We start from the raw sequence: 25,639 nt of genomic DNA on the forward strand, positions 1-25,639 counted from the left end.
GGCCGTTTGTCTCTACATGTGTCATTCTGCCAAAATGAGGTCCTAAAAGACACCTCCTGCAGTGGGAACTATAACAAATGGTGTGTTTTTATGGTGCGTTTATGGCACATCTACAAAAGAAGGAGTTTAAGAACAGAGCGAGAATTTAGTAAAATTCTAATTCTTAAATGCAACTTCAGCACCACGGTCAGAGACAGATCGGCTGTTTCAGCAAACTGGAGAGAGGAAACATAAACAAGCAATAGTGCCTGTCTTAACATGACCTCTCTCAGCAGGCTTTCAGAAAACTAACACTACATCTAAAAAGTTTGGACTACTGCTGGAGACCACTTCAAAGAAAATACTATGAGAAAGTCTTAAATGGATGGCGGCGAAAGAGAAACTATATTTCTTCTGACTTATCTTGACAAACCCAGTTTATTACTGCATACTTAAAAAAGGGTTGTCGAGTTCCTTGCAGGAGACTTCTACATCATCTACCATGAAATTCCCTGTAAATGACCACTATAACACAAAAGTGATTTTAATTGTAGTATTTTTATTCATGGTTGTAGAAAGGAGGCAAATAACCATGACAAATAAGCAGTGAAGTGTTAAGTGTGTGGATGTTATGATGATGAGATATTTAAACTATAAGCAGTTCAGACTGAGGATACAAATCAGCAAAATTAAGCAATTTATAAAAACAAAACAAAAAAAAGAATATGGTACACTCAAAGGACTACAGGGGGCTTTGTTGTTATCAGGACACTAAAATTAGTGTGCCATATCTAAAGGGGGTAGTTATAGTGATGCACTCTTGTCATGCAGTCCTTCAGGAGTTCTCAGCTTATACGTTCAGCAGTGTAAGTAAAGCACCTGCGATGCCTTTTGGCTCCTCGTGGGTTAAAACAAGATGGAGAAACAAGTCGAGCAAAGCATGGAATAGGCCTTGATATTAATGCCCTGCAACCTCAAGCGCAACTCATTTTCAATCTTCAGATTACATCAGGTTGACAAGAACGGAAGCGCTTCTCCAGTGAACTTTTTGTTTTGTGCAACTGGAAACAGGTGAAGGTATTCAGGGACAAAGTAGGTTTGAGCAGCGTGACGTTTCACACGAAGAGGTCCAGACATGCTTTATAACAGCCATTTATAAGTTCTGTAACAACTGCATCTATAACCGACTATTTCAAAGTGTTGTCTGAGTTCATTAAAAAAAGGAAAGAAAGAAAAAGAGGGAGGCTCACAGTGTGCTCACAGGAAGTAATCATGGCTCAATCTATTCAGGGAGTGAAATAAGACAGTTTATGCAGAATAAAGTTTGGAATTATACACATTATGTAGTATTGAGACTGTAAACAGAGGTAAATGCAAAAAGAAAAAAGAAAAAAAAAAGAAAACCAAACTAAAAATTAAAGCCAAGCTTGGGAAGAAAAAATATGGGAACCACAAACAGATTTTTTTTTTTACACATTCCTTCATACTTATGTCTTAAAGCCAGTAGCAAATACATTACATCAACCCTTAGAATAATCATTAAGCGCAATGCCTGCCCACATTTCCTGACTCACACGCCGCTGTGAACTATACTCACACTAAAGCTTCAGTAAAAAACACCATCTGCAGGTTTGCAAGCACCTCAGATGGATATTTTAATGGTGCTTGTCTGTGAAATATTAGAATAAAATTCCACTTAAAAAAAATAAAATAAAAATACAAATCAGTAGAAATCAAAATCGATAGAAAGCACTTTACAACTACCTAACCAGGTGGGTATTTAGAGTGTTTAAAAACAGAAGCAAAACCAACATCCAGGTGTGTTTAATATCGAATGCACTGATTGGTTTAAATTTAAAAATAAAAAATATGGACTTTTTTTTTTTCCCACGAGCACGTCCTCTACTGAAGTGTCGCTCTCTTCCTCTGCCAACATGTAATTACATGGATGCACGGCTTCAGGGATGCAATTAGTGCTGTGCAAGTTGTAGTTCCCGCTGTCAGAGTTTCAAACCAGTCAAATGAGAGGGTATGAGCTTCTCTGTCTGCATTCAATGTTTTCTTGTTTTGCTTTTGCTGAAAGACACTTATATATTTCGATACAATCCCAATACATTCTAGTGGTTACAGTGGTTTAGTAGTAATCTAAAAAAATAAAATAACCTCACATTACTTATGTGGGCCTGTAGTAAGAGCCATGCATAAAAGGCCAGATGAAGTGGACGAGACAAAATGCAACACTCACTCGCAACTAAAAGCTGCTACTAATTAAAAACCTTATGCATTTCATTTTTTACATTGTATACAAAATTGGCACACACAAGGGAAAATAGGTTAATAAGCCAGCGGCAAATTATATATATTTTTTAAAAAGTAATGGCGTGTAACTGTGGCCTGCTTGAAACTTGACGGTGTAATGATATCAGACAAAAAGCAGAGACAAAAAAAAAAGAAGAAAGAAAGAAAAAGAGACAGGAGCCAGCAGTGAGGACCGATCCAACATTCTTCAATCTAGGACTCAGACTTTTTTTTGTTTTTCTTCAGGAAGGAAGGAGTGCGAAACTTCTTTTTCTTTTTGGAGGGGGACTTGCTGGGAGACTCGTCACCCTCCTGGTCGCCGGCGTCAGCGGCTTCCTCCCCCTCGGCTGTGTCGGCAGTGGCGGGGGTGGAGTCTTCGGCAGGAAGCGCTGGAGCATCTGAAGGGTCATCGGGTGTTAAATCTGGAAGGGTCTGTCTCAGGGTGGCTGCGTCACTCTCATCCTTAAAGGTTTGTTCTGGCAAGGACTCTGGTGGAGGGGCAGATGGAGAGAGTTAGTGGACTCAGGGGACAAACTAATGGAGCTGCACTGCTGAGCGGCGTTACTACAACTGGGTAAGCTGCAAAATCCATGCGATTTTCTATTTTAGATGCATCCACCTTTCTCTGCAGTCCACACAGTCATTTATTTATGTGACATAATAAAACCATCCCAAACACTACTGACTTAAGGTGCTTTAGTCTAAGAAAGCTTCAGTGACCACAAGTCTAACACTTGCGCAGGCAATACTCACACTACATTTAAAGAAAGAAAAAAAAACAAACTAATAATCCACTACTTCAACTTTGTAGCTTTTTACAGAGCAAAACCTCAACCAAGATGCACTGAACACCGCTCTCATTGGGAATTCTTCTCCCTGTTTCCTTTCATTTCCATCACTTTGACAGGCCTGAGCGAGCACTCTGCATTCTTTCTTTTACCTTCATTTAAACAGGGAAATCTTAATGAGGGCAGTTCCCTTGTTCATTTGTACCCTGTGTACAAACAAAACAAAATGAAATACAACAGAGCACGCACAAATCAGAGAAACATCCACAACGCAAAGATTCTTTTTTTTCCCTTTTTTTTTAAAAAAGTGTATTTTAGTGTATTTTTCAGGGGAAGGGAATTAATTCAACACTGCATCAGCTCTCAAAAAGTAGTAAGCATCAACAGGAGCCACCAGTATGTACAGTATTAATCAAGCTGCTGGGAAGGGAATAAGATGTTTGCATACTTGTTGGCAAAAATCCCGTTTAATTTCTAAATACTAAACTTGTCCATATAGTCATCATGATGTGAGGGGTTATTTTGCCAATGGGAAGCTTGTTTATGAGAGTGCCTTAAAACTCCAAGTCAGTACTGACGTTGGAAAGTTTTTCTAGTGACCTGAACTAATTCTCGTCTTTTAAAAAACCAAACAAACAAACAAACAAAAAAAAAAAAACCACTCCCAGCAAAAAAAGAAAAAAGATAAGATAAGATAAGAAAAGAAAAAAAGTGCTGCATCATAGATGTTCTGTTTCAAGGGTCAGTGGCACAAACAGCATCCTAAAAGTATTGCTGCAAGCTCGCACTGGATTTTCATTATTTTTTAAAAACCGTTTGCATGCAACAGTGACTACTGCAAAACAAGACTCGAGAAAACAGCAGCGCATTTCAGTTTTCGCATATCTTCATGTCTGTCAGTATACAGATAAGGCCGAACAACACAGACAGATAAAAATGGAGACCAAGCACCACCACACAGCCAAGCTTTTGGCTTCAACCAGCTAAACCAACAGCAAGTTCGCTCAGAAAGCCACAAGAGAAATAAAGCACTCGTGTACCTGGTAAAGGACTCGTCTGGAAGACAAACGACATTCAAAAGATATTTTCAAAACATTACCTGAGTTTTTTTTCCCCAGAACAGAAACATACAGTGTCATATAACAGTTACAGAAATGTGCTAATGTGCAAGAGAGGTTTGATAGCGAATAGTCGACAGGAAGAAAAGAGGTTAATGTGACACAGTGAAAGTACGGTGTGAGGTTTACTTCAGGAACATCCTCCACTTACTCCACTAGAGTTAAGGATCTTGCAATTTGTTTTGTGAATGTCAGTCTTTTTTCATTCATTCATTTTTTTTCTTGGCATGAACTTGAAACACTAATTATGAGTGAGGAGCTCTGAAATAACCCATCAACCCCTGAGAAAGAGATTCAGAGGAGTCTAAACTGTCTGATCAGTCACACACCCCGACAAAAAGGGGTTAGTTTAGATCACAGAACACTGCTCTGCTACTGAAGCCATGCAAAGAGCGGGAAAGGGGGGAAAAAAACAGGGTCGATGCTCACACACAGGCGTGGGAGGGTGACGGGTTAATTATGAAGGTGTGGAGGAGGTGGAACAGTACATACTTACTATGGTAACAGGTACTCTTTTGAATTTCCATCTCCTGATTGTAATCGCAGCCACAAAAAAAGAAAAAAGCACAAGTAGAAACAAATGTCTATGCAGATCAAACCACAGGCACTGTGTTAAATTAAAAAAGGAAAATCAAAAATGTAAAATGAAGATAAAAAAATATATAAAATATTTATATATATCAGAAGATTAACAAAAATAAAGAATGGTTGGGAACCATTCTTCATAGACCCCAAGTAGATGGAGAATGGAAGTGAAGGGGGAACAGGAGATACTGTACAGAGAGACACATGTTATGCAACAACATTTCTGGTATTAGATTACACCTGCAATCAAAGCTAGATACCCGTTTACCCCTTAAGATGACTTCAACTGAGATTGCTCAATGTAAAAAATAACTTCCTGTTTTTAGAGGTCAGTTCCAGTATCATTAGGAATGATACCACTGACATGGGTGTAATCCAATAGTAATAAAGACCAAGAGGAAGAAAATAAATGAGTCTGTCCTATGGTCCATCAAAAGCTGATAAACAGGCTCTTTTTATTATCAGCATTTCCAAACTGAGCTTTCAGCAGATTATCAGCCCTAAAAATATTTCTTATGAAATAAACAAAACCTCTTGGCCTGTTATTACAGAAATTAAAGCACAACACTTATAGTAGTATTATTAAAGACCACAGCAACAACAAACTCAAGAGACAGACAAGCAGGTGGATAGGCAGGAGCCTCTGCATTCCCGCTGTAGACCCTAGAAACACCCAAACCTTCCAGCCACAGAACTGGAGAAACCCATGCTGAACCAGGTAGGAAATAAGTGAGCCAAGTATGGCAGGCTAACTTACCTTCCTCTGCTCTGATTGGGGTGCTGGGTGGTGTGGATGTGGGTTTGGGGTCTTTGGGCTCGTTCTCAGACTCTACAAGCTGCCCTGGATCTGGAAGAAAGGCGAGTAGACATTAAACAATTAAATAGCCATTACATCAGATTATAAGGTTATCAGTAGTTATCATTGTTTTGGTTTTTTTGCCTAAATATACAGTTAAAAGCCACATTTTTATGTCAATGAGTCATTCTGTGCCAACACCCACATAATGCAACACAAAAGGAGAGGGGAGATAACACACACACAAAAACTAAACAAAATAAACAAAAGCTGTAAGCTTTAATCAAGAAAGCACTGCAAACCTACTGATACAGACACCACTAAATCAACCTTAAAAACATCCCCAGAACCTGATTCAAATCAAGGTTTGATGGAAATTAGTCAGATGCGCAGAAGGGAGAGCCGACACCACCAGAGATGTATCCAAGACAAGTTAGCAGGAAGAGAATGACCATTGTTCTCCACACAGGGGATACTCTGATTGGATGATTGAGCTCAGATGCAGCTTCATCAAGAGTTAATTCTACAGAGCAAAAATTAATACATAAATAAAACTAAATAACATTTTTTGCATTTGAGGAGTGAGAACCCTGAAAGAAGAAGAAAAAAAAATAGAGCCAGAAGGTTTGAATGTTAAAAATGAACTTTACTCTAAGCATCCTATCTCCTCAGCCCCTCGTCCAATCAAACTGCAGAAAGGTATATGATCTGCCTTCGACAAAACATCAGAGACAGGGGATTTATGGGGAAAAAAAATAATCAAGCAAAGGCTTCAGAGATTAGAGTGTGGGTATGGAGGGTGCTTGCACATGGTAAAACACTTGCAGCAGACTCCAAACCCTCAGAAGAAGGAGAGAACACAGCAGGCGGGGGATTCCCAGTGTCCCAGGGCTGAGCAGGGGAGGTGGGAAGTGGAAGGCCAGAGTTTAGGCAAAACTCCACTTTATCTGGTGTACATGGAGCCTGACCTGCCTTAGCTGCATCTACCACCGAGGGCTCCTTGCTGAGGGCTCGCAGCACAGCACAGTGGAAGTCCCTATGTGGAGAATCTGGGGCTGAAAAAACCTCATCTGCAGTCGAAAAAACATCGTCTGCCACTGTTCCTGCAGAGTCTGCTCCACTCTGAGATGGCTCAGCTCCGCCGACAGAAGAGGAGCCGTGCTCAGAGGCTGGTGTGGCAGCTGTAGGCTGGGCTTTCTCTAAGCTGGAAGAGTCAGCTGCAGACGGTGGAGATGATGAGGCTTGACCCATCTGTGCCGTTTGAGGCGCCGGGCTGGGTACAGCAGAGGCTGATCCCCCCCTACTCATGGATCGACCCTGCACTGTGAATCCGTGTGAATGTGGGTGTGTGTGTGGAGAGATAACATCACAGTATGGCAAGTATGAAGTTTATTCTGTAGGATTTATTTTAATAATAAGCTGATTTTAAACGTACTTCAAGTCTTATTGTTTACATTTTTTCCCCCAATCATGTTTATGAGGTCATGAAAGCTCAGATATTTTCTGTGACGTTATTTACTCTGTAAACCACAAATAGGAAAATTATTGATTTGCCCCAATTATAACAAATCTCTTGAGGAAGGTCAAGTAAGTGGGACTATAGAAGAAGGGAGCTGTGAAATGCTGTTTCTTTCCCCTCCTTAAGACGCATAGTTATGCGTTGTTATCAAGTCTGATTTTATCGCTAAGAAAACACATTTCTCAACTCTTTAACGTTTTCCCCCTGAGATCTCCATTTATTGTCCATTTATTTATTTATTTACTTTTTGATGGACATATGAGTGACGCCAGTCTCAATTTTACTGTACCTGTATAATGAGAATGACATTGCGGGTGAAATTCAAAATAATTAGCAACGGCCAAAATACTAAACTCCAGCCCACAAACTGATGGGTAATGACATGGTGATTGCAGCCATCTTTGATATACAGTTTATAATTGAATGTTTAGATACAAACAGGTAAAGCAAACTTCCAATACACGTTTATGTTACTTTAAGACTAAACTTATAGGTGAAATCATTTTAAAAAGTTGCAATGTTGCTTTGCTCTTCACCTTCACCTCCTTTCTGTTTAAGCTCCACCTCCCTGCGGTACTCTTCCAGCTCCTGGTCGGTGAGTTTGGTGAAGGGGTTGGGCCCCTGCTTGCTGACGATAACCTTGGGCTGATACTCCTTTTCGATGATTGCCTTGGATGCAGTCACCAGTTCACCCTTCAGAACACAGAGAAGGGGAGGAGAAGGGAAAGCACAATCAGCAGATCAAAAAAATAATAAAATCCACGTACTGTAAGCTATAAATGGCATTTTATATGTAGAAATTTCTGTATTTCTGTAGTTGTTCTTTACAAACAAAATGTAGTCTGAAGTGTGAATATTAGATAAGATGCAGGCAGAAACACAATATTAGCATCATCAGCCATGAATTCATAAATGTAAGGCAGAAGTAAAAGTTAGGAAGTTTCCTCATTAAAAACTGCACAAAAAAGGGAAAAACCCAAAACAAAACACATAAGAAAAGAGAAACCTTTGGTATTCTTTTAAGACTTAATTAGCTTTGATATAGCAAAGCACTGAAGAGTCCAGTTCAAGCAGTCCAAGCCAACAGCGTAACAGAATAGTTACAAAGCAAATATTCATAACCTTTGTGCACTCACAATAACCTTTTATTTCACATAAAAGCATTTCTGGGCCTTGCACACATAGCCCGCCCACCCATTGTAAGTATGTGCCATTTGCTTACACAGAGGATGTATGTGCATGAGTTAAGATAGCTGTGTCATATAGGGGGTGTGGGGAATTCACAGCACAGACCACTACAATACACAACTTGAGATGAATATTACTGTAAGTCAGTTGTTTATATATCACACAATTTGTTATACATGCAGTAAAATTCACAATGTTACTGGATCTAAGCACTTTTCACTGCTCCTCTTGGGTTAAAAACAAAAGTCTGAAAAAATATCCATCCTTCAGACAGAGTCAGCAGAGTGTACTGAACATGAAGTATCCTTACCAACAACAAAATTGTCAGTTGAAGAAAACCAGTCACAACGTTCAAAAACCCCTGTAATCTCTCACTAAACTATCACTCATTAGTTCCAGATATCTGCCTATCTGCTGTCTCACAGGTCGAATAATGGTGTGAAAAAAGTGATTGGAGCAGTGAGTACCTTTCTAATAGATTTAGCAGGACTATAGGAGCCCTCGGACACATCAAGGCCATCAATAGTGTCTGTACAGTCAGACAGAGGGGCGTCCTGCAATAGTAAACCCAGTGAGGGGGGGGAGAGGCAAAACCCAGCTCTAACACTAGAACATTCAGATTAACACTGGTCCAAGCAGCCACGAAGGTGCGCAAATATTCACAAACCTTTCACACACACAAGCACAAAGGGGGAAAGACTATGATTATATCTCATTTCAGTACAAAGGTTAAGTTGTATAGTATTGTGTTGTGTTTAAAGGTGTTCAAATACATGATCTCACAAAGTCAACTCTGGTGGGCATAGCTTTAAAAAGGAGGCCCAAAGAGCATAAACTGATTTAAAATAACCCAACATTGTTGTATTCATTTACTATGAACTACTTCAGTTATCGTTGCGTTTAATGACTTTCCACCTCTGCATTCACACCATTCCATACAAACATATATTGGAAATACATGCAGAGAGAGATGGTTCCGCAAATAGTCATAGGGTTATGAAAAGGCTTGCAGTGACTGAACAAAGAGCCAGAAACATGCACTGTAAAGGCAAACTCTCCACACAAGGGGGTGCTACACAGTGCAAAACAGCAGTTAATCAGCAGTTATGCACTGGTAACGTTTTAAATTACCCCCTATAGCTTTATTATCTTAATCCAAAAACGATTAAGAGCTCTGTTTTACCAGAGCTATTAACTTAGCTAAAAACCAACGCTGGACAGGAAGGACGAGTCATGCAGACAAACGGCAGGGGGAAACATTTTAGGATGTTCCCACTGCTTTGCTTTGTCCCTCACTCATGCACTTAAAAAAAAAAACAAACAAACAAAAAAAAACAATTATTTGACTATAACATGGAAATCATTTTAGCATTGTAAGAGACCAGCTTGCAAATGTTGTGTAAGGTAACAACCATTACTCTGCTACAAACAAAATAAATATTAAAAGCAAATTAAAACAAAGGAAAGACAATGTATGAATATGGACACAGCCTGAGCTGGCAGGTTTGGAGAGGAGAATGAGGTTGCCTCTCTCACTTACTACTCACCTGCCAGATTGACACTCTCTGTGATCAAAGAATAATTAAAGTTAAAGTCACCCATGCTCTGGTAAACACAACGGATGACATATTTTTGTTCTTCGTAGTTATTCTGTCATAAATCTGATTTTAGTAGCAACCATGTCTTTCGTTAGAGTTCACAGTGGCCAGTACAGCTTCATGCACAATATTCACACATTGCAGCCTCTTGGTTTAGGAGGGAAACTCCTGACCTGGACAGAATGTAGATTTTGTTTTAACTGAGCCAACCTCAATAGAAGACACTAACAGACACAAATCAAGCTAGTTCAACAGTGCACATTCATCTCCAGGTCAGGAGAGTTGTAGCTGTGAGGTGTTTCAGTGCTCAGTTCTCACACTGACCTGGTTAAAGGAGCGTTCGACCACAGTGCTGGCACACAGAACCTGAGACTGGGGCCCTGCTGTCTTTATGTCCTGCAGGTTCTGCTCCCGGATCTACAAACAAAAATATTCAACTCATAAAAAGGACAATAAAAGTATCCTGTTAAATATGCTCCTAGAAGGACGAAACACTTAAAGCAAACAGGAGAACGCTGTGATACCTTATTCCTCATTTCCAGGACTTCCTTTGGGTTGGTGTTCAGTGGGATGAACTGATTGACTGCAGCAGCCTGGCGGAGCCCATCTTCCTTTGTCCACTGTAAACACCAGATAAAGAGTTAAAACCAGCTAAAACCAGACACATGAAATGACATGACAAACCCAAGCACAAAAATATAATCAGACAATACTATGCAGGCTTCACAAAACAAGAATCATGCTCAACTGAAACTGACAAAACTGGTCTGAATGGGGGAAAAAAAAAAAAAAAAGTGAACCAATGATGATGAGGCGCCTTTTCCACTTTAAATTCAGGGGACTCCTCTACACCACAACCAACATAATCTATCCAAGGCTACTTTATCAATGTATTATATAGGATTTTCCCAGTAATACAGAATGTTAACTGACGCTTCATTTCCACAGAATGACTAAACATACAATAAAGCGGTAGATTTTCATACCTGACGTTACTAGATTTCATACTAGATGAAATGTGACTGGGAAGCTTAAATCAGTTTGGAAATGATCATTTAGGTTAGTACTTAAGAGTCAAAAAATAAGGCCTGTGGGCCAGAACTGGCCTGAAAAATTGAGCCTTGACTCCTGAGGTTAAGGTCACTTAGCAGATACACCTATGGTATGAATTTCAAAAATCCTACTTTGCCTCGTTCTCTAGTTATCACATTTATAAACTTGAGCGCTCACACCGCCCAGCGGGGCGACAACAACAGGGGTAATGATTCTGACATCCATGTCTTAGATCAAGGAACAGTAGGCTGTTGGAAGGCAAATGTGAAATCAGAGCTGACATTAAAGGATTTACAGCAAACACCGTGTTTAACATTATTTAGGTGAGTATAAACTCATCTGCCTTTGAGATAATAAATGACAAAATGTTTAAAGGTGCCTATACACAGATTTAAGCAGACCTAGCAGCTATAAGTTCATTACAAATCACTTGTATAACACTGATCTAATACGCTTTGGTCCCTCCGCTGCATTGTTTCCCCCTGCATCCTCCTCTTCGATGCAGTCACAAAAACAAGTTTTTGTTTGGATGACTCAACTTCATTTTCTTCTTTGGGATTCCAAGAAACATTTGGTTTTACTTCCATGTTGTGTTTGGGTTTGTATTTGTTTTTTTTAATAACAAGTGACGTGTTGACCCGTGAGTCACATCACGCTGCGTTCCAGGTCACAGCAGCAGTCATCCTAAATTTCTGACTTTGTTATTTTTTGGTCACAAGACTGTCACTGTGCTCCACAGCAGCATCACTGGTGCTACAACCAACTTCTTTCATCAACAAAAAACCCTCATTTGTCATCATCATTGATATGCTATTTTAACTTAAAAACAAGAACTGAAAACATCACAGGATGGAGAAACAAAAAGTGGTAAAAAGGGTAAGGCGTGGAGGGGAATAAGGAGCTGGGTGGGTGGTTAGTTGTGAGGGAGAAGTGAGACATGACAGGGTGGCTGACTAAGACGATGAGGCTGGCTTACGAAGCGAGAGTGGCAGTGAGGGGTGAGCTGGCATCACCAAAGTCATTTTCCAGGCTGATACACAACAACAAGGACGACAGAGATAAGAGAGAAATACACCCGAGGACACCCGCCCATGTTGGGACAAAGAAATCGAATGTCACAACACCACAGACTAAGAATATCTTACCCAGCTGAGGATCAAAGTGTTAGGTGTCTTGCTAAATAATGTGTTCCTCTTAATGTGAAGAAACAACCCATGGTTGTAACGCAAACCTGGTAATGCTCAGCATGATTGCAGGGAAAACCCATTTCCGCACCAAACTGAATGAGCAGCAGGTGAATACAGAAATCAAATCTTCAGCTTTCATGCAAAATGCTTTAATTCAACCTTTGAAAACTAGGCATGTGTAAGCATAAGCTCATGACTTCATTCCTGTGTTTGTTACAAGCTTGGCTGGTTAGCTGCCAAACTAGAAGATAGATGAGGAAGGGAATCTTGATGGAAGTAGCTGGATTGGGTTGGTTGAGTATGAGATGAACATGTAAACACGATATACTCACTGAGAAAGAGTCTCACACACAACATTTCCTACTTTCCCAACAGGAGATAATTAATTCAAGGGTCAGGTCAAATTTCAAAAGTTTTAGTTCTTTCTTTCTTTTTTTTTGAACCCCGCCCCAAACAGATCCACTCATGCAGGCCTTGAGGTGCTCAAAGCCACTTTGGAAATAAAACTGAAATCAGAAGATTAGAGAGAATATGAATAATAGGAGGAAACGCACAAATGCACAACTGGGAACAGTTGCAAGTGTTTGAGGAAAATTAAAAAAAGGAGCAGGCTGCATAACTCTGTAGTGAAGTAAATCTGGAATAATCCAGTGTGTGTAAAGTATATTTAACCTGGAAAAATAAATACTCTCATCATGCCACCTTCCTTCTTTACTCTATAGTACGTCTATACAGATTCCTAAAGATTTTTGGTGAATAAAGCCTCAAAACTCAAAGAACTTTTTTTCTTAATTTCTTTTTTTACTTCATTATCTTCTCACTCTTCTTTAAGCAACAAACGTCACGATGCACAGTTGTGTATTAAGGGATTGTGAACAATACGGTGGTCAGGAGCAACATCACCTGTTTGTGCCACATTCACCTGCCTACCTGCAGACTCATGCCACACCCCTGCTGCTCGCTCCTCTGGGAAAAACATCAACACCAACAATGCATTTCACTACTACACATGCAGTGGGGCATGCTGTGGGCAGCTGGCCGGGCATCATGAAGTATTAGGATACCAGAATAAGAGTAAAAATAGTCAAGACATAATCACAGCTGTGAGGTAAGCTGTGAAGTACAGAGACTGCAGTAGAAAGATGGATTACTGGGGCATTTAAGCACTAAGAAAGAAAAGCAGTAAAAAGATAGATTGCACCGACTTGCATTTTAGCAGGCAAGCAGTTCTGTGAGAAAACGTGAAAAACTTGCAACATTCTTTTCATTTTCATTGTACTCAGACCCTCAGGATGCCGACCATCTACCCGTTACCACCAACAAGGTAGCTGTAAAATCTATACTATGAACAATAAGGTAGGCACAGACCAAGCAGTTGGTTATACAGCTTGGCACGCAGACACCGGACGAGAGAGACTGCAGCAAGGGTTTGACGTGATCATGTGTTATGTTCGTCCACACCTTAGGCTTCGACTTGGGGCTGCTGCCGTCGGCCCCGTCCTCAGAGGGCTCATCGGGGCGGCCGCTGGCATTTAGCCAGCGGGTCTTGTCGCGCTGGCCGCGCTGGAAGCTGTGTTTCAATGGGGAGCGAGCACCTGAGTCACTGTCCTCCCCATATGAGTAACCACCGTGGGCGGAGGAGGCCATGTCCACATCACTGTACTTTTTACCTTTGTCTCGCAAGGCTGGGCAGCGGTAAGGATAGCCCGTTCTGTAGCCCTGGATGGAGACAAAGCAAAAAAATGTGTGACTATGTATGTGTCTTGCATATAACTTAAATCATCCCTCTCCCTTTGTGCTTACCAAGTTGTCGAGCATTCTCATGAGGGCTTCAAACTCCTGCTCCCCGACTTGCCACTTGGGATGGGTTGAGGACCCGTCACCAGCTGGCTCAGGGACCTGTGGGCGTGACTTGTATTTCCCAGGGTCCAACATCACCAGATTATCTGGCCCTCCAGCGCTGGCCAGTGTTCGTACCTACAAAATATTAAGGGGGGTATACAAACAGACCAAACCATCGAAAGATCCAGAATCCAGAAACAAAACCATAAAAAAAAAAAAAAAAAAAAAAAAAAAAAAAAAAAGAGAGAATGAGGACACAAGCACATCAAGGAAGAGACACAGACATCCAACACAAGGACAGATGAACATGTATAAAGAGACAAAGAGACAACGGACAAAAGCATTAGTTGTGAAAAACGCATACAAACATGTATGACAACCACATGAAACAACAAAGCCAGAATATTACGGATCGTTTGACATTAAAAAATTTCAATGTGTTACCACTACCAGGTGGTTCAGTGTCCTACCTGGATCTCACAGGCAGTGACCAGATTGTGGATGTAATAGAAAGCCTCCTCCACTGTTTCACCTACTGACACCAAGCCATGGTTCCTAAGGATCAACACCTGAAACAAACGAAATAAAAAGAAAATTCCCTTTAGAAATAAATTCTCTCCTTTTGATTTCTATTACACACACACAAAGACTCTGCTGTTACCTTGCTTTTAGGGCCAAGGTTTCTCTGTATAAGAGTAGTTTCTGCATCATCCACGAGGATGCCGTAGTAGTCATGGTAGGCCACCTCACCCAGGGATAGGGCCTCAGGAGAGATGGGTAACAGTCCGCATTTCATGGCTGACACCTGCAAAAAAAATAAACAGGCTCAGACAACACCTAACCAACTATGTTTTTAAATTGTAAATTTACAGCATGCACTACTGTTGCTTACCGCTGCCCCTGCAGGTGTATGTATATGTACGATACACTTGACATCAGGACGTGCAGCATAGATGGCAGAGTGGAGAGTGAAACCGGCCTGGTTGACTCCAAGGTTGGTGCTGCCACGGTCTACCATTTCACCTTGGAGATTAATCTTCACCTAGATGGAATAGCAGATTGTATGAGGTTGTATAACCCCGTTTTGAAAACTTAATCTCAAAAGATGTAAACTCATGCAGCTCAAGGTATTATAATATGAGGGGAAATTGCTTCATTCAATAACAAAGGGAAAACAAAGCCTCGATTAATGATCTGAAGTGCTTCTTACCAAACTGGAGGCAGTGACTTCACTGTAAAGGAGCCCAAAGGGAACAATAAGGAAGCGCTCCTGGTCTGAATTCACTCTGACCTGTAAGACAAGAACACAGCAATGTTAGATTACTGAAGGTGGCTCAAACTGAGCAGCACTGTGAGGAAACAACACTCACAGAATCCTGAACAGAAGTAAATTTCTATGGCAGAAATTTACAAATAGCCAAAAGTGGTGGAGGAAAAAAACAAAAACTGGAGTTACTGTGCAGATTAGTGCACTGTTCAGAGTAGGGCTGCACGATTTTGCATAAAATGAGAATCACGATTTTTTGGCTTAGAATTGAGATCACGATTCTCTCACGATTTTCTTTTCCAGTATAAATATTTATTGCACTTATTAACTGCACATCAACTTCGTAACAGTTGAGACTGAACATAAAAACAATAAAAAAACATAAAAACAATAAATGTCTCACACTTTGTTGTTGCCGCAAAATGTTGTACTGCTTGAAATTCCGTCTCCACCGTTGCTCGACACTGCGTGTATAGAGCAGGTAGTGGCAACAATAGAAAAATAGTTGCGGGTTGGGACTGTGTAGCGTTGGTCTAGGGTGTTGATCATTTTCCTAAATCCCTCGTTTTGCACAGTGTTGATGGGAGCCATATCTTTGGTCAGGTGATAAGTAATAGCCTCCGTAATTTCTTTGTGCCTGCAGGAGTTCGACGGGTATAGGGAAGCGCTGTATAAGGTTCCCGTTATTGATGTTTGGGTGGTTGACCGGGACGGATTTTCTCCTGTCACTTTCTCGTCATCCCTGACGTGTTCTCCGTTGTTTTTTCCCTGCTAATTTTAGCATCACACGGCACAGCTTCTGTATCACGTGGTATAAGGCTCCGCCCTTGTCATTTGTTGAGCAGGAAGAGTGAGCGCTTGTTTTCATGCAGATTACGTCCCGGATCAAAATGCGGTACAATTGTCGTCTTTTTTTCTTTTTTTAATCGTTGTCATTTGGAAATGAGATCGCACATAAGTATGAATCGAGATCACGATTTTCTAACGATTAATCGTGCAGCCCTAGAACAGAGTATATTTTCAGTTATACATTCTGCTGACCACTAACATTAAAGCTATTTAGATAATGCTTTCAAGTAACTCCCTGTATAGGTAACGAGTTGTGAGAGTTGATTCTAGAAGATCTTTGGGATGTCTCTCTGCTGATTATCACAGTAAAAGATGTAGGGCTTTTTACTTCTTTGCTTATTGGACAATAATGTGAACAAACATAGTATTTGTTCAGTGGTCTCTTTGGGTGTAAAGAGACCTGTTTAGGTTAGCACTCTGGATTAAGCCTTCACTGAAGCCATCGTTTTATGAAATTATGTGCAGTGGAAGTGTCAACTGCAGGAAAAATATGTTTTACACCTTATTTTGTGACACAGTCAACAAACTTTTGAAAGTCTTATTTGTTTCGACTGGTGATTGTACACACATCCCAGTTACCATTGAAATTGAAACTCTATCCTTGATTTAAAAAGGGGCTTAAAAATAACCACCCAGAATCATCCCAGGATCATTGTACAGTTACAAGACTTGCTTCTAAAATGCAGCAATGCATCAGACTCAGACTGCATGGGCATACTAAAAGCTGTGTCAAAATATCAACCTGACGTTTTATTATGGAATGAATGAACGTACTGTGAGGTGGTTGTAGATGAGCTCAGACCAGCCAAACAAGTCAGCCAGCCGATAAAAGGCAGCCAACTTGCAGCGCAGCAGCTTCTCGCCCTTGTCGTAGGAGATGGAGTCAGAGCCACGCAGATCATTGACTGGAGTCACCATTCCCAAACCTGTGAAGAAAGAAAGAAAAGGCAATCTCACATACAACAATTAGATGGGTTCTGCCACTGAAATCTGACTAGAGTCTTTGTGCTGAAATCAACTCTGGCATGCTCTGCATTACTCATTGTGAGCACAGACACAGCAGGGCTGAGGTCAAGAAGTCACACACAGCCATTCTCTTCTCTGCTTACTCATATTGAGTGCCGCCATGCCTCCTTGTGGTGCTGCAGGGTACATGGAAGGCATACTGGTGGTCATGAAATCTGCGATCTGCTGCAGAGCCAATAGGCTTGTGGGCGTCTTTCCCTTCTTCAGCTGATCCTGGATCATCGTCTCTAGCTCCTCGCAAAAGGCCTGGAGGGCCGTTGACACAGACACGACAAACAAACAAAAAACAACAAAACGAACAAATGATCAACTTTGAATTTTAAAGGGTGGTAAGAGTAACTTTCAGAAACAGGGCAAATCCTAAAGGCAGAAATAACCACGGATCTACACAGATCTAATATTAATTAGATTCAAAAATGCATAAAACTGAGCCTGTATGAAAGGGCAACTTCTTCAGCTTCTCTCTGCACAGTAAAAACTTACACATCAGTGCTTTTCATGCATATAATCGACCTCTGAACAAATTTTTTCACTGTCCTGGGCATTCTGCTGACGAATCAACGAATCAAGAGATTTCTGAACATATGAACCATGACCTGACTCTGATCCATGAAAACCAAACAACATGAACAAGCAGAATTAATGAATACGTCCTACTGACGGGGCTCTGTAGGATCATGGAGACTCTCTTCCTCTGCTCCATCATGTTGAAGTCCTGTCGCAGGTCCGGTGCCATGTTCCTCTCCCTCTGGTACTCTGGACTGCTCTCATCTACCCGGTCAAAATATCGCTCCTTGTGGGGGGCTGTGGTGGGAGGGGGGGCTGTCACCACCCCGGCACCTGACTCGCCGTTCATCCTGGGCTGGCCTCCTGTAACCGTGTCAGAGACTACTGTTAAACATCTAATAGAGTAAAACAAATAGTAACATTGTACATTTCTTAAGTGGGTTTGTGTGGTAGGCTTAATGTCGCTCTTACGGTCATAATGTAGTCTGTAAAATGAGAAAGAAATTGTTCAATTTAACACTAATTCAAAAACTGCTAAACATATAATTTGAAAGCAATTCATGTTTTAAGTGGTTATCCTTTTACTAGAATATAAATCAAAATTAGTACTTTCTGTGTGTGTTTTGATGGCACACCTATGTACTGTCTGACATACAGTATATAGATTTCCATCATAACAGTCAACACCATCTGTATTTGAAGCTTGGTTACAAAGTGCTTTAACTTAAGGAAGTTTCCTGTTGTAAAAGAGGAAATGAGAATCACCCATCATTAAACCAGAAAGCCAATCATGCAAACCATACCGCCCTTACATCCTGCCTTGGTCATGTGACCACATAGAGGTTATCATTGATTTCCACAATGTGTTTCCTGAAATCACAACAGCACTCCACTGTCAACTCTGGCCAAAGGAAATAAAAGAAACTGAAAATACAGCCAGCTGTATCTTGTTATTTCATAATCTTTGTGATAGATATTTACTTTTTTTTTTTCTTCATTTAGATAGGACAGTGATGCAAAGTCAAAAGCTGGGAGAACAAACAAGGGGAAGATGAGCAGTAAATGACCTTGAGGCGAACTCAAAATCAGGCCTCTGCTATAGCCTTACAGTGTATGGGTTTCCCTGCTCAGTCATGTGAGCTATAACAGTGCATGTTCTGTTATGTTGTTGACATGACTTATAGCATATAGCCCGCTAATTCTAACAGTTACTTCTTACAGCTTTGCATATTACCTAAAGCAGCTGCTATAAAACTATAAACTGACAACAACAATAGTGAGGGATCTGCAGACATGAAGCCAGATTTATAGTAGATCCAAGTTGATCCTCCTGGCTGAGTGCTTGTAAGGATAAATAGTTTGCAGCTGTCTGTCACTGGACAAAGTACTCAAGTGCTGACTCTGAAGGGCACAGACAAACTCATGAGGAAGCGTGTGTGTGTGTGTGTGTGTGTGTGTGTGTGTGTGTGTGTGTGTGTGTGTGTGTGTGTGTGTGTGTGTGTGTGTGTGTGTGAGCCAGCCCATTAGTTCAAATCAATACAAATTGTTGAGCCAAAAGTGCCATGACAACAGCATACTGAACTCAAAGCATCCAGCATCACAGAGGGAGCTGACGGACCCTCTTTTTTCTCTTCCTGTCCGCTTTTATTGGTGTTCTGAGATTTTCCACATCAATAACACCAATATTTCCACAGATCTGAGGTCACGAATTTAAATCAGGACTTGGTTTCCCGTTTTGCAAATTCTACACCAACAATACTTTGTCCAATTTTTTTTACTTAATAAACTTAATCTGTACAACAGATAGGCAGGTTGTAATACCTTCATGTGTGGTATAGTCAGACCAACAATATAATAATTAAAGACCACTGACAGAGACCAAAGATAAGTCCTAAACATGCACCGTCTCTTTATTAAAGTGTCTTTATTAAGTATGATAACAGGTGTGTATCATATCAAAGTAATTATTGTAAATCTAATATTTAAAATCTAATATCAGTAAACATGTCACTTAAACACAGTAAAGCACATCACAAAAGTCTGAGACCCATTAAAGATAGCAGTTACATTTAGCAGCACTAGTTTGGCTGGTCAATTGATTTACCTCCTAATGCTTATGGGATGTCCAACTTTAGTGCCATTTGTTGTCCCCTATGCATTTCAATTAAAGGCTTTCGGCAGACCTCTCACTCCAGCAGTGCCGAGATACAAAGTAACTGTTGCTTTTACTGCTTGGTTCCATCTTTTAATTGCACTTTTATACATTTGCTTTTATTTAGCATTATGTTTAAAAAAAAAAGACCCTTATTTTAAGATAAATGTGTTTAAATTCAATTTACCAATTACATTCAAACTAAACATGCATTTCCTACATTTTGTGCATTCTATCAAAAAGGTTAGTGTATAGAATTGTCATCATTTTTAGTATTACTCATTGAGCAAAATAATGAAAATGTAAATACTTGAAACAAAATAATCCTTACGTCTTCCACGTGTAAGGAAACTCCAGACTCTGTCCAAAGAGGAGACAGCTGAGGTTGACATGGCTATCTTTGCAATGGCATTCGTCCCCAATTTCCTAAAATCAAGCACTTTTATGTTCTTCACCTTTTGTTTTCCTATCTGTTGCTTTCCTTTTGTCATAAAAACCAACTTAAAGTGCAATTAAGAAATAAGAGAATGAGAAAAGACAGCGAGGCTGCATACTCTTTGAAACCATTCAGGAAAAAAACTCAGTTTTGATTCAGTCATGTAACTAGGGCGTGAGTTATTGACAGAGGAATACAGAGCACTGAGATCTGGTGCCAGACACTCATTAGGGAGAGAGATCCTCTGTCCCTGGCCTATTAATGATGCAAGGGAATCTCCAAATAGTCATTTTTTCCATGTTGTTGGTCAATCTCTATCAACAAAATATACTTTATTTTTTAAATGTACAGCATAAAATGTTACATATTTAATAAAATTTGTCAGCAGCACTGCTTTGATTGTGTACTTTTGCACATATATTTAAGCCATCTGCCACAAATCATGGAAGATCTCAACCTGATGAATCATTATGAATGAAGTCACTGAAATATATGCCAATCACATAGAGCCTCAATAGGACTAGAAAAGCAACTTTTACAGGTCATAGTACAAAGCTTTCTGCTCTTCAGCCATTAATGTGTCATGTGAAGCTAAAAGGTGTTAATGACGGATCCTCAGTACATGAAGGGGCAAATCAATCATTTTAAAAACTGAAGCAGTGGCAGCTTTTGTCACGCTGCTTAAAAATATGAAAAAAATCGACTATATTTAGTTTGATGGAGAGCTGCACAATTAATCACATTTTAATATCCATCCCAATTTTCGCTTCCAATAATTAAATGAAGTTTTTGAAGTCACCAAGTAACAGCAAATCAAGCGATACCTAAATCAGCGCCAAGTTAATGCCTCCACGAGCCGATCACAGCTGTTCCCAGCACGGTGCAAGTTTCCTGGACTAGTATGGATAAGTAATACTACAGATAGACAGATAACCAAAGTCAAAGGTGAACATCACCATCCATTGTTAGGAAATAATTTTAGTGATGTTAACCAAGAGGAAATCATAGAGTGCTGAAGAGCTGTTGTTGCACTGCAAAGCAACACGAATTAAAGACTTTATATTTTGCCTCTAGGAGAGGCACGTAGGTCAAGTGGACCTCATTGTCTGCAAAAATGTTTTAATTACCAGGATTGTAGCTCAATGTAAATGTATTTCAGTTAGTGTTACGTTTTGGTGAAACTTGATTCATTATTTACACATTTTCTTCTGAGAAATTCACTGAATTTACATGAACGAGGAGGACAAATTTTATCTTTATGCTAAAAATCTGTACATTAGCTGCAATGTAGCACAACATGGATGTTAAAGCACTGTTATGTTCACACGAAAGTGTAATAAAAACATTTTTGTCACTAAAAATGAATAATCAGAATCTCAATACAGATTAAAAAAAAATAGTGATAATCATTTTGGCTCTAGTGTGATGTGCAAAACATCCAGAACGACAACTTAAAACCCAAAGAATGCTCTTTAAAAAGGTGCAATAAGTGTAAGTATTTTATGCATGTATGCAGGGATCATGCAATTATCAGACTAACCAATCGGGCCAATCCTTTTTCACTTATCAGTATCAACATTCTTCTTTCACTCCTCACTGATCCCCCACCTAAAAAACTGACTGTTTACATATCACGAGTAAAATCCTACCAATGCTGAGCAAACAGTAACATTTGGAAGCAGCTCTGATGATCGAGCAAAGCTGTGGTTTGAAGGTGGGCAGATATTGCTGAACTTTCAAAAACCATCACAATCGCCTCTGCTGAAGTTGCAGCACCACACCAGCTGCCCTGATGCCCATGTGCCAAATTAATTAAATCAGGCTAAGAAAGACAATTTGCATCACTTAGCGTCCAAAACAGCTGTTACATGCTGTTGCAAGGCAGTGACCTCTTCTAGAGTAAGCTATTCATACATCATAAACTTTTTAAAATCACTGTACAATCATTTCACTTTATTCATAATAGCTACAGGCAGAGTTGAGACTAACACATACCAAAGCTATCTGACAACACTGCAGTGTCTGCAGTTCTTCAAACACTGACCCATGTCAGAGTGGGTTACCAGAAAAAGGTCTCAATGCTTCCAGACAGTTAGTCACATCTTTTTCACTTTGATTTAATTTGCGGAAAAGCCACGTTACATTTCCTGTTGATGGTGTTAACTGTTAATGGCAATGAGGCAAAGAAATTGTACCCACAGTCAAGAAACGCAGAAAAATCAACACCACAACACAGAAATATACCTTTTCATGCTGAGTGTAAAACACACCAATTTAGAGCCATCTGAGAAGTGGAGAAAGTTTGCCAGCATTTTCACAATCTGAAACCGCGTGAATTGTAAGACCGCAAAATGTTTATATGATATTTCACAGAATAAGTGCATAAATAAACCGCGTTTGATGAAACTGGACTTTTGTGACTTACTTTGGTTAGGGAAAAAAAAAAGAACCTACAGATATTATTGACACTAATGGCCCACAGCATTTTATCGCAAGTCAGCAACATATCAGCATTATCCATTTGAGCTTAATGCCCTAGAATCAATATCAAAATTGAGACTGTTTATAAAAGCTTTAACTCTGCATCTTTTTCAGTCCATTAGCACTCGGTGGCAATGAAGAAATTTGTGCTTGTGTTGAAGTTTCTAATCAGACAAGTACTGATAGGTTTTTTGATTTTAAAAAAAAATGTTTTGGAGATACTAATAATTAATAAGGTTCTTTGAGGCAAAGTTAATATAGTAAAACCATGAAAACAACATTTAGGTCTGATTGGAATCCTAAATCTTGTTCACATTGAGCCAACTCTGCGGACTAAAGGACTGCAGGAACACTGTAATAGGATCCTTTCATTTAAAGCTGCCATCACCCTAGAATCCAAACCGGCAATGCACAATGCTAAAAGTTCTGCTTAGTGCTGCAAATTCAGGTGGAACCATGTATCTCTTAAATTATATTCAAACCACATAGAGGCAGATGAGAGAAGGAGAGCTGTGAGAGAAAGAAGACAAAGGGTACACAATAATCTGCTAGCTTTCAAATCCACTGCCATACCTGCGTAAACAAAGCACAGAAAGGTCAAAAGGAACATTTAATTTTATGCATTTAACAAAACCCTCAAACAGCACTGAATAAGGTCACTTTCACTGCTATCTCAAAAGCATTTGATACATAATTTCTTACTCCACTCAGCCTCACTTCAAACATCAACAGAGTCCCTCCAGCTGTTAAACAGCAGACACTGCAAATTCCAGCAGGAGCATATTCAGTGCAACTCTTTTCTGCTGTTTACAAGTGACAAATGATCAGATCTCAAAAGCGTTTATTCCTTGTGGACAGAGTAAGCAAAACATCATCAGACACAGAAAGTTTGCCATTTCACCAGGCCCTTTCCTCCTTTCTCCTAAGAAATGTAGATGCATGTGTTCAGCTGGCCTCAGCTCCTGTTAGGAGTACAGTTGCCTTGGAAACCAAACACATCACCATGGAAACACAGGACAGCCTATAAAGATTGCTGTTATGTAAGAACAGCTGTGGGCCAACATCACACTCCAAGGCAGTCAGTGTCAGAAAGCACAACTTGGAATTAATGTGCCACTCATTTAACTAGTTTGGCCATTCGCTATCAGACCACAAGACTACAAGAAAAGAATTCCACTTCCACTATGGTGCCATTTAGAGTATGATAGCAGTATATCCGGTTGCTTTTGCTCTTGGTTTCTTAGTCTGAAGTAGTCCAGGATTTTTAGTAGATGCACCTATAATGTCAATTTCAAGCTCCTATGTTGCCTCATTTTCAAGTTATTTCAGTGCATTTAGGTGTCCAAGCCATTCACCCACTCACCCTCCCAGGTGACAACAAGGCTGAGAGGTAAATATGTCTATCCTGGTTGTTATAATTTAATCTTACAGGAATTATTTTGGAAGCAAAGTTAATATCATCAATCATGCAGTAATGGATTAAATAGGACATTTTGGCTTTTGTAACCACACCCACTGGAAAATCCGTATTGGAAAGTGCTCTGTAGTTGCTGAATAGAGCTCAGGGAGTGTTTAAAGACTACCCTGCAAATGCCGGGGACTTTATAGCTACCTTTACTATCATCACTTCATCTCAGCAGTGTGTTCTCCGCCTTAACTAAAAATAAGGGACACAGAGGTTTGTGTAAAAATGTATTAGCTGCTACAAGACTAGCTGTGGGGTGGAGATGTGAATAATGATCTTTTGATACTGCATACTGGAGAGACAACAACTATGTTAACCCCAGCCTGCAGCAAAGGCAATCAGAAACAGAACTGAAGACTAAGAAACTCTGCTCTCAGGCAAGCTCTAGCTGATGAACAGTGTCAGACTCCCTTATCGCCAACTGCAGTAATGGCAAAATCCCCTTGTTTGAGGTCTCTCTTTTAACAGGGTGCTAAAGCTGATAAAAGAGCACATTTGGTTTCACACTGACTGAGGAAAGTGTGATTTTTTTTAAACAGTATTTGATTCAATATACGCCAAACAAATAAACCTTAGAAAACCCTGCAAATTACTTAATAAAAATAAGCACAAAATTTTAGATAAATAAGGTAGGGATCAGGGCAATATATTTACCGAACTAATGGCACACCTGACAAATTAATGTCCTATAAAATCTTATCCTGCCAAAAAAGAGCCATGCTACAGAACTTTCACCAGTAACTACCAATAGCCTGATACAGACTGAAAGTGACAGTCTGTCCACAGTTTTAAAGTATCACAACAAAATACTCCAGATCCTAAAAAAAAAAAAAAAAAAAAAAAAATTACACATAACATATAATGTAATTGCAAGGAGGTATTTCTGTAGTCTATTGATACTAGATAGTGGAAAAGGGGTGGGATTAAATAAGCTTATGCTTCTTCCTGCTCCTTTTTGAACATGGATGTTATTTGGAGTTGTGGTTGCTCGTTTTCCTTTTGTTTGCTTTGTTCATTTGTCTCTTTTAATTCTATTTTTTTTATACTTTTTCAACATGTTCAAAATAAAGATTCAATCAATCAATCAATCAATCAATCCTAGTCACGACCTTCTACAATATACATTTTTACCCTTAAACAGGAAGATAAACAATAAGCTGTTGTACTAAGCAAATAACCACATTCTCTCTTGGTGACTGATGTTTTGAACTCTTTTGACAACACCCGATACAGATGTTTCCATACTCCAGAGACTGATGAGACAATGATGGGCAGAAAAACAAAAACACAGACGAGGTGGCACATGAAGACCAGCCCCGGGCTTTCTCATCTCTGTGCGCCCGGCTCTTAATAAAAACTCCCAACCACTCAGTGTGTTCGTGCACACTTCAGTGTTATCATAATTTACTTTTGAGAGACGGAAGCTTGGACTAAAACCATCTTTTCCACATGACTAAGCTAAGACTAAAAGATCTATTTTGTTGTGTCCAAAAATATGCCAATCA

General features: G+C 39.8%; 1 protein-coding gene across 8 annotated transcripts in view; it reads right to left on the reverse strand.

Moving 5' to 3' along the window:
• Positions 1–1,328: 1,328 nt before the first annotated feature.
• The window catches only part of add1 (adducin 1 (alpha)), a 28,877-nt gene continuing 4,566 nt past the window's right edge, over positions 1,329–25,639 (reverse strand). The window contains exons 2-18 of one of the 8 annotated variants that reach the window (XM_085414040.1): positions 17,755–17,963; positions 17,177–17,339; positions 16,842–16,993; positions 15,162–15,242; positions 14,844–14,993; positions 14,613–14,756; positions 14,422–14,520; positions 13,913–14,086; positions 13,478–13,828; positions 10,394–10,489; positions 10,194–10,286; positions 8,739–8,825; positions 7,620–7,776; positions 6,533–6,886; positions 5,526–5,615; positions 4,680–4,713; positions 2,625–2,765 (exon numbers count right to left, since the gene is read on the reverse strand). In XM_085414040.1, coding sequence (XP_085270166.1) covers position 2,765; positions 4,680–4,713; positions 5,526–5,615; positions 6,533–6,886; positions 7,620–7,776; positions 8,739–8,825; positions 10,194–10,286; positions 10,394–10,489; positions 13,478–13,828; positions 13,913–14,086; positions 14,422–14,520; positions 14,613–14,756; positions 14,844–14,993; positions 15,162–15,242; positions 16,842–16,993; positions 17,177–17,339; positions 17,755–17,949 — 2,421 coding nt within the window. In that variant the 5' untranslated portion in view covers positions 17,950–17,963 and the 3' untranslated portion in view covers positions 2,625–2,764. Of the gene's footprint in view, positions 2,766–4,675; positions 4,714–5,525; positions 5,616–6,532; positions 6,887–7,619; positions 7,777–8,738; positions 8,826–10,193; positions 10,287–10,393; positions 10,490–13,477; positions 13,829–13,912; positions 14,087–14,421; positions 14,521–14,612; positions 14,757–14,843; positions 14,994–15,161; positions 15,243–16,841; positions 16,994–17,176; positions 17,340–17,754; positions 17,964–25,639 lie in introns of all 8 variants that reach the window. The other 7 variants (XM_085414042.1, XM_085414039.1, XM_085414037.1 and 4 more) reach the window with 7 other exon arrangements.

This window comes from Rhamphochromis longiceps, linkage group LG7 (assembly GCF_057381845.1).
Source record: "Rhamphochromis longiceps isolate RC_006_pf linkage group LG7, R_longiceps_female_GT1.1, whole genome shotgun sequence".
Taxonomy (NCBI): Eukaryota; Metazoa; Chordata; class Actinopteri; order Cichliformes; family Cichlidae; genus Rhamphochromis; species Rhamphochromis longiceps.